Source organism: Vicia villosa, linkage group LG2, assembly GCF_029867415.1.
Source record: "Vicia villosa cultivar HV-30 ecotype Madison, WI linkage group LG2, Vvil1.0, whole genome shotgun sequence".
NCBI classification, from domain to species: domain Eukaryota; kingdom Viridiplantae; phylum Streptophyta; class Magnoliopsida; order Fabales; family Fabaceae; genus Vicia; species Vicia villosa.
In genome coordinates, this window is record NC_081181.1 from 64482866 (window position 1) to 64492933 (window position 10068).

At 37.6% G+C, this 10068-nt stretch overlaps 1 protein-coding gene across 1 annotated transcript; it reads right to left on the reverse strand.

The window, feature by feature from the left end:
* Positions 1 to 3608: 3608 nt before the first annotated feature.
* On the reverse strand, positions 3609 to 9865 carry LOC131649251 (uncharacterized). The gene is made up of 4 exons (XM_058919015.1): positions 9646 to 9865; positions 9269 to 9444; positions 6211 to 6269; positions 3609 to 4968 (listed from the first exon to the last, which is right to left on the reverse strand). Exons 1-4 carry the CDS (start codon positions 9863 to 9865, stop codon positions 3609 to 3611), a joined length of 1815 nt encoding a protein of 604 aa, XP_058774998.1.
* Positions 9866 to 10068: the final 203 nt, after the last annotated feature.

Here is a 10068-nt window from a genome sequence, read left to right on the forward strand (position 1 = left end):
TGGACGGATTTCCGTACAACAAAATGGGGCAACTGACCCCACCTTTCTAAATACATTTGAATCATTAATCAAATATTTTATTTTTTGACCCCACTAAAAATATGGTCATGCCCCCACATTTTTCATGACGTCACCGATGAGACATACAAACAATGTTATAAGACAAGCACAAATTAATTAATTTAAACAAATTTTACATAATTTTTTTATTAATTTGAATTTTTTATTTATTAGAGTGTTGTTATATTTAATGATGTTACAAAACCTTCCAATACTTTTAGAATATAAAAATGATATGTCTATGCTTACATTATTTCATCCATTGGATTGAATATTTGGTCTTGATGAACATTTATTGTCTATGCTTGCACATGATTTCATCAAGATCAAATATCCAATCAAATGGGTAGAATTTAATCCTCTTATCTCCTATTTAAAAAATGCTCCTACTTGACATATATATATATATATATATATATATATATATATATATATATATATATATATATATATATATATATATATATATATATATATATATATATCCTTCGTCCCAAATTATAAGAGAAAATCACATTTTAGATTCATTGAAGAATTAATGTGTCTGGTCTTTATATAGACCAAATACATTAATTATTCAATGAATCTAAAAAGTAATTTTCTCTTATGATAATTAATTTTGACCCCACTTGTTGAAATTTCTAGATTCGTCTCTGTACATGGCAAATATTTCATCATCTTTTAAGTCTTTAAGACATATTCATTTTAAAAATTACATGCACATTTTCTACACTTGGAACAATCATAACAATCATTCATGAAGCAGTTTAAAAATTGTATTATGCTTCATACATGGAAGCCATGAAAGAGGAAATAGAGAGCTTGAGAGAAGAAGAAGAAGAAGAGCAAGTGAAAATGATAACTCTCTTATTGAATGAAAGTATATTACACACACTATATATAGGGAATATAGTAACTAACTGTATAACAGAATTAACAGCTAACTAACTAACTTCCTAACTAACTTTCTACTTGTGTGTCATCTATTAGCCCCCCACAAGTTGAACTTTGGTAGATGTTGATCAAGTTCAACTTGGCCTTGAGAAAATGGAAAGGTTTGGGAAGGAGCGGTTTGGTGAAAAAGTCAGCTAACTGGTTGATGGAAGTCACAGGGAGAAGCTTCATCATGTCGGCTGAGAATTTCTCACGAACAATGTGACAATCAATATCAAGATGCTTCGTCCGTTCATGGAAAACGGGATTAGCAACAATGTGGAGGGCGCATTGGCTATCACAGAATAGAACTGGGGCTTGAGTGCATGTGATTTTCAAGTCACGAAGCAAGTACAAGAGCCATTGAAGTTCACACGTTGCTGCAGCCAAGGCACGATATTCTGCCTCTGAGGACGAACGAGAAACAGTGGTCTGTTTCTTTGTTCTCCATGAAATAAGGGAACTACCCAGATAGAAACATGATCCTGAAACTGATTTACGTGTGTCTACACATCCATCCCAGTCTGCGTCGGAAAATCTTGTTACTTGCAAAGATGAGCTTCGTGGAAAGAATAATCCTTGGTCGGGACATTGTTTGAGGTATCGCAAGACTCTGCAGGCAGCATTATAATGTTGAGTAGGAGGCTTAGAAAGATATTGACTAAGTTGCTGTGTGATAAACGTGATATCTGGACGGGTGGTGGTGAGGTAAATCAGTTTGCCAATGAGACGTCTATATGAAGGAACATCATGATAAGCAGGGCTAGCATCTTGACAAAGTTTGAATGATGGATCTGATGACGTGTTAGCTGGTTTGGAGCCAATAAAACTTGAATCTTTGAGGAGGTCGAGACAATATTTTCTTTGGCAAATAGAAATACCACGTTTAGAATGTGCTACCTCTAATCCCAAAAAATATTTGAGAATGCCCAAGTCCTTAATTCTGAATGACTGATGTAGGATATCCTTCATGGCTTGAAACTCTTGTACGGAATTGCCAGCCAGAATAACATCATCAACATACACAAGTAGGATTGTAAAGGTCGGTGATTTTTGTTTGACAAAAAGTGAATGATCAGAAGGTGCTTGAGAGTAGCCATTGGAAGTGAGAACTGAAGTCAACTTGTCAAACCATTGTCTGCTCGCCTACTTTAATCCATAAAGGGATTTAGTGAGTTTGCAGACTTGATTAGGTTTCGAAGTTTGGACACCTGGTGGGATCAACATGTAAACATCTTCATTCAAATCTCCATGAAGAAACGCATTGTTCACATCCAATTGGTGAAGATGCCAGCTATGTATTGAAGCTAAAGTTAGAACCAATCGAACTGTGGTGAGCTTAGCAACAGGTGAAAAGGTGTCGGAATAATCGAGTCCTTCAATTTGGTTGTATCCTTTAGCAATAAGACGAGCTTTGAATATTTCTATGGATCCATCAGAATTATGCTTTATCTTGTAAACCCAACGACAACCTATAGGTTTCACATGAGGTGGAAGGTCCACGATTTTCCAAGTGCCAGTTTGCTCAAGTGCAGCAAGTTCAACTTTCATAGCCTGATTCCAACATTCAAATTTGCTTGCCTCGGAGTATGACTTAGGTTCATGGTTAGCAGTGAGGGAAAGAGTAAAACGTTATTGAGAAGGAGACAAATTATGATAAGAAACAAAATCTGAAATAGAGTGAGGATTACCTGAAGATGATTGGCATTCTGGATCAGTGAAGGCTGTACAGACATAGTCCTTTAAAAAGGAAGGTAAAGTTCTGATTCTGCTAGAGGCATGGATGGGATTTTGTTGATTGGAATCAGTGGTGTGTTGGTTAGAAATGATAGGGGAAGGTTGATTTGAGTCAGGTGTGGTGGGTGGAGATAAATTTGGGACTTTTGAAATGTTGGATTGATCAGTAGGAGAGGTATGAATAGGTATGTCATGGCAAAGGTTTTGATTGGGAACTGCAATACTATAGTACTCCCAAGGAAGATTATTGGAAGAGGATTGTTGTTGGTAGGTTAGAATGTGTTCATGATTAGTAACATTTCTAGAGATGAAAATGTTGTATGAGTTTAAATCAAGTAAAATGGATCCTTTATATCCAACAGCATACCTAAGAAACAATGATTTTCTAGCTCTTGCATCTAATTTGGTTCTTTGATTGGACAAAGTAGATGCATAACACAATGATCAAAAGACCTTGATTTGGTTAATGTCTGGTGGTTTGCTATGCAGTATATGATAAGGGGATTTATTGTTGAGTAAAGGAGTGTTAACCCTATTGATTATAAAGGCTCCATAACTGACATCATAAGACCAATATGATTTGGGTAAATTTGAATGGTGTAGTAAGGCTCTACCTACATTAAGCAAGTGTTGATGCTTTCTTTCAACTCTTGCATTTTGTTGAGGGGACTCAACACATGATTTTTGATGTATAATACCTTTAGAGGCATAGAATTGAGTTAGGAGAAATTCAGGTCCATTATCAGACCTGATGAACTTAGGACAGGTTTGAAATTGGTTTTCTATGAGAGTCACAAATTGTTGGACATGATTAGAAACTTCAGATTTGTTCTTAAGTAGTATGATCCAAGTAAACCTATTGTGATCATCAACAACTGTCAAAAATACTTATGATGATGAATGGAATTTGTGGATATAGGACCCCATATATCAAAATGCAACAATTCAAAATTTTGAGAAGCTTTGGAATGACTTAGATTATAAGGCGGTTTCTTATGTCTGGCATAGTGACACACATCACAAACTGCTTTGTTGTCATTGAAAATATCAGGGTACATGTGAGCCATTTTAGAGAGTCTATCATGTAACAAATGACCTAATCTAAAATGCCACAAAGCTTGCTTAGGTATCAATTTACAATTATTGGGAATTGAAATATCAGCATGAGGTTTGGATGAAGATATACTTGAAATGCTTGTTTCAGCAGTTATGAGGTCAATACTTGTCTTGAGTCTGTACAAACCTTCCACTTGATTAGCCAAACCAATCATCTTCTTGGTTTTCACATCCTGAATATAACAATCATTAGCAGAAAAAATGAAATTGCAATTAGTGGATTGACACAGTTTGGAAACAGACACAAGGTTAAGAGAAAATTCAGGAGTGAACAATACATTATGCAACTGCAAGTGAGGTGAAAATTGAATTGTTCCTGCATGTTTTGCTAAAACAACTGAGCCATTGGGCAAACAGACATTTATGGGTTTTATTTTGTGATAACAACTAAACATTTGAAGGGATGAACACACATGATCATTGGCACCTGAGTCTAAAATCCAAAAATCAGGTTTAACATATGTGGAACAAGAGACTGTAGAAACAAAGGATTTACCTGAGTCCTCATTTGGTGTATGACCAATATGAGTGGAAATGTGATTGGCACTAGGGTTGGCAGGATGGTTGATAGGCAGAAAATTTGTTTGTTGTAACAAACTAATCAGTTGGGCATACTGTTCTTGAGTGATACTAGTACCTGAATCATTGTGGGAACCTTCTCCTCCATTGTTGTTCATAGACTGAGTATGATTGTCTGCAGTAGTAGAAGCATTAGCTGATGCTTGTCTTTTGGTGAAATAAGAAGGGAATCCATGTTTGCGATAGCAAACATCAATGGTATGGCCAGTTCTGTGACAAAAGGTGCATACTCTACCATCTTTCTTGTTATTAGAAGCTCCACCATGAGAATTGAAAGCTTTGGCAGGAAACTTCTTTGAATCATAAGCATTTACAAGCGTATTTGCTTCATCAATGGTGGAGTTAGAATCAGGTTTACCGAGTAAGGATACATTGTTGCTCTCTTCTTGAACAACCATAGAATAAACTTTGTTGATGGATGGTAAAGGATCAAGTAACAAGACTTGAGTCTTGACAACAGAAAATTTCTCATTCAATCCTGTCAAAAATTGCATAATTTGATCTTCAAGGCGAAACTCTCTAGCATTGCGCATAGCATCACATCTGCATTGTTGAGCACAGATACAACTAGGAATAGGTGTAACACCCCTTACTAACCCAACGGCATTTTAAAAAAACATATTCAGAGTACATGAAATAAGGGTGTCACAATTCATAGGAAAACATTCATCATTCAGTCATGTCATGCATTCACTGAGGCAACTCTCATTAATTAAAACGATTCATGTAAACACAGCGGATTTAAATCAAACAGATTAAGTTTAACATCTTTCAAACTAATCCTTCAAACATCAAAGCATAAATAGAGTTATAAAACATAAACTCTAAACATCGCGTCCCCAGTGTTACAACTATCAGAGACTGACTCATGAGCTAATCCTCACCGAGTCGAACAGCCGCTATCCTCAATCTGAAAATGACAACATGTAAGGGTGAGTCTCGTCATAATTAACAAATGTCATAAGGTTATAAAGAAATAACACGTCACAGTTGCATCATTCACCCAATTGTTTCATAACAGACATTTCAAACAAACCAACGACAATCAACGCATCATCAACATTTACAACACTGGAATACATCCAATCATGTTATAAATTATGCATATGAATGAACTGACACTATGCATGTGGTACCAACATCATCCAATGGAATAACCCATGACCGATCCAACATCATCCAGATACGGCCCTGCTAGCACAGATTCCACACAATGGGAATCATGCCCTTTACTGATCCAACACACCCTTATGGATACAGTATCGTCAATGAATATGAATGAATGCAACATATATAACATACTTATACCATCATCATCATCATCAATATCATCATCATCATCTAGTATGTTCATATATATTAACATCATTCAATCATAATTCTATCATCATCATATAGAAAACATACACGTATTTGCACCAATCATCATCATCAATAAGAAATAGCATACATGTATCCTCATCATTCTAAAACCAATAAATCATCATCATGTAGATTATTCTATAAGGTTCGTTTAGCTCAAAACGGCACATTAAACGGACCAACGGTTAAAAAGTTATGCATCTTTGAACTTTTCAAATATCTCAAAACATTCAAAAGCACGCGGCGCCATCTCAGTTCGCGGCGCGAACTGAGCGTCCCAAAAATCCTTGGCTCTCTGCCAAGCTATTCGCGGCGCATACATCTGCACGCGACGCAAAACGAGAAAAAGTTACGCCTTCGCGGTGCCAACACAAGTACGCGGCGCGACCTGTGCGTATCACAAATTCTTGGCATTCTGCCCACCTGTTCGCGGCGCCATCCCTGTGCACGCGGTGCGAACCGGCAATTTCAGAAACCCCAACCTGCAAAAACAGCATTCTACACATTCCAAACTCACCCAATTCATACCAGTACGAACCTAGGGAAATAGAATGCACAAACAACACGAAAAACACCTCATAATACATCAATTACACATCAATTGAGATCAAAACAACATAGATATCATGGATTCAAACATAGGGATCAAACATCATACCATTCTACTCAATCCCTAAATCTATCATATGACTCAATTGACCCGAATGCTACATATATTCAGAATTATCAACCCCTAACCGGATAATAGATGATAATCAGACAAGTCCCCCCTTACCTTAGACAATTCCTTGATTCTTGGTCTCTTCCTCTACCGTTCTCCTTCACGTTCCTCGTTCCTCAGACTTCTGTTCTTTCACGTTCTTTCTTTGTTTTCCCCAAACCAAATGTTTTATGAAAACAAATAATAAAATTAGTAAAAAGGGTTATTACATCGCCCCCCCTTCTTTTACTATTTCCTCATATGGCCCAAATGCCAAAAACCTTATTTATTCATTATTTTCACAAAATCCTTAATAATTCTAATTATTAATTCAATATTCCGATTAAATTAATATTAAAATTATACGGGCATTACAACTCTCCCCCACTAAAAGAGTTTTCGTCCTCGAAAACATACCTCAAGCAAAGAGTTCTGGATAGGAATCTTTCATCTGGCTTTCTAACTCCCAGGTGACGTTTCCATCAGCTGGTCCTCCCCAAGCTGCTTTGACTAAAGCTATTTCTTTACCCCGTAATTGCTTCAGATTATATCTTCAATCCTCACAGGCAACGTTTCAACCGTTAAGTTGTCTTTAACCTGTACATCATCCACTTGGATCACATGGGACGGATCTGAAATGTATTTCCTCAACTGAGACACATGAAACACATCGTGCAAGTTTGCAAGCATCGGCGGTAAAGCGACACGGTATGCCACTCCTCCCACTTTTTCAGAAATTTGGAACGGTCCAATAAAACGTGGAGTCAACTTCTTTGACTTCAATGCCCGACCAATACCTGTCATAGGAGTAACCTTCATAAACACATGATCTCCCTCTGTGAACTCAAGTGTCTTCCTTCTTTTATCATAATAACTCTTTTGACGACTCTGAGAAGCTCTCATCTTCTCTTGAATCATCTTAATCTTCTCTGTAGTCTGTTGTACAATTTCTGGTCCAATTACAGCACTCTCACCAGCTTCGTACCAACACAATGGAGTTCTACATCGCCTACCATACAATGCCTCAAACGGAGCCATACCTATATTCGAATGAAAACTGTTGTTGTAGGTAAATTCAATCAAAGGCAGATAACCATCCCAAGTACCTCCTTTTTCTAGTACACAAGCTCTCAACAAATCCTCTAACGACTGAATCGTCCTCTCAGTCTGTCCATCAGTCTGCGGATGATAAGCAGAACTTAGTCTTAGCTTAGTACCTAAAGCCTTCTGCAAACCTTCCCAGAACTTAGACGTAAACCTCGGATCTCTGTCTGACACGATACTTGAAGGAATACCATGTAGACTAACTATCTTCTCGATATACAACTGAGCTAGCTTCTCCATCGGATAGTCCATCCTCATCGGTATAAAATGTGCAGACTTCGTCAACCTATCTACCACGACCCAGATAGCTTCACAATTTCTGACAGTTCTCGGTAAACCCGACACAAAATCCATTGATATGCTATCCCACTTCCACTCAGGAATAAACATCGGTTGCATTAACCCAGACGGTTTCTAATGCTCAATCTTCGACTTCTGGCAAATCAAACAAGAGTACACAAACTCAGCAATTTCCTTCTTCATTCCCGGCCACCAGAACAACTTTTTCAAGTCATGATACATCTTGGTAGCACCAGGATGAATACTCAATCCACTACGGTGTCCTTCTTCTAAAATACGTTTTCGGAGTTCCGCAATATCAGGGACACAAACTCGGTCACCAAACCTCAGTATACCATTCTCGTCAATTCTGAATTCACCATTCTTGCCTTGATTAATCAAAGTCAACTTATCAATCAATTCAACATCGGCTTTCTGACCTTCTCTCATTTCTTCAAGAATACCACTAGTCAGCTTCAGCATACCCAACTTAACACTAGTAGGAGTACCTTCACACACTAAACTCAAGTCTCTGAATTGTTCAATCAAATCCAATTCCTTTACCATCAGCATAGACATATGCATAGTCTTCCTAAAAATCCTTGGCTCTCTGCCAAGCTATTCGCGGCGCACACATCTACACGCGACGCGAAACAAGAAAAAGTTACGCCTTCGCGGCGCCAACACAGGTACGCGGCGCGACCTGTGCGTATCACAAATTCCTGGCATTCTGCCCACCTGTTTGCGGCGCCATCCCTGTGCACGCGGCGCGAACCGGCGATTTCAGAAACCCCAACCTGCAGAAAACAACATTCTACACATTCCAAACTCACCTAATTCATACCAGTACAAACCTAGGGAAATAGAATGCACAAACAACACGAAAAACACCTCATAATACATCAATTACACATCAATTAAGATCATAACAACATAGATATCATGGATTCAAACATAGGGATCAAACATCATACCATTCTACTCAATCCCTAAATCTATCATATGACTCAATTGACCCGAATGCTACATCTATTCAGAATTATCAACCCCTAACCCGATAATAGATGATAATCAGACAAGTCCCCCCTTACCTTAGACAATTCCTTGATTCTTGGTCTCTTCCTCTACCGTTCTCCTTCACGTTCCTCGTTCCTCAGACTTCTGTTCTTTCACGTTCTTTCTTTGTTTTCCCCAAACCAAATGTTTTATGAAAACAAATAATAAAATTAGTAAAAAGGGTTATTACATCGCCCCCCCCCCCCCATTCTTTTACTATTTCCTCATATGGCCCAAATGCCAAAAACCTTATTTATTCATTATTTTCACAAAATCCTTAATAATTCTAATTATTAATTCAATATTCCGATTAAATTAATATTAAAATTATACGGGCGTTACAATAGGTCTATGAGAATTCAATTCTTCCCATAGTCCACGAAGCTCAGTAAAGTAATCAAGAACTGACTTGTTTCCTTGTTTAAGATTGTTAATTTCAGTGCGCAAATTAGAGACACGAACTTTATCAGTTTTAGCGAATCGTTCTTTCAGATCAATCCAAACATCAAGTGCGTTTTCTAAGAAGATAATGGTTTGTGCAATAGCAGGACTTACAGAATTGAGAATCCATGAATGAACAAGACAGTTTCATCGTTCCCATGCAGATCGATTGAGATCATGGAGGCTCGGCGCGATGATCGATCCATTGATGAATGCAATCTTGTTCTTGGCTCCAAGAGCTCGTTCCATGGATCTTGACCAAGAAATGTAATTAGTACCATTCAGTGGAGGCTGAATGCAAACAGAGTTCGGACCTTCACTCGGATGAACATAGTAGACAAAATCAACATCACCATTGGTGATTTGATTTGCAGTATGATCGATCGTGGAGGCATGATGAAAAAGAGGGAGAAGAAGCACACGAGTGAAAGAATCATGCGAGTAAAGAAAAGGATTGGTGCGGAAGTGTGATAGGAGGATCGAAGACGATGATACCATATTATGCTTCATACATGGAAGCCATGAAAGAGGAAATAGAGAGCTTGAGAGAAGAAAAAGAAGAGCAAGTGAAAATGATAACTCTCTTATTGAATAAAACTATATTACACACACTATATATAGGGAATATAGTAACTAACTGTATAACAGAATTAACAGCTAACTAACTAACTTCCTAACTAACTTTCTACTTGTGTGTCATC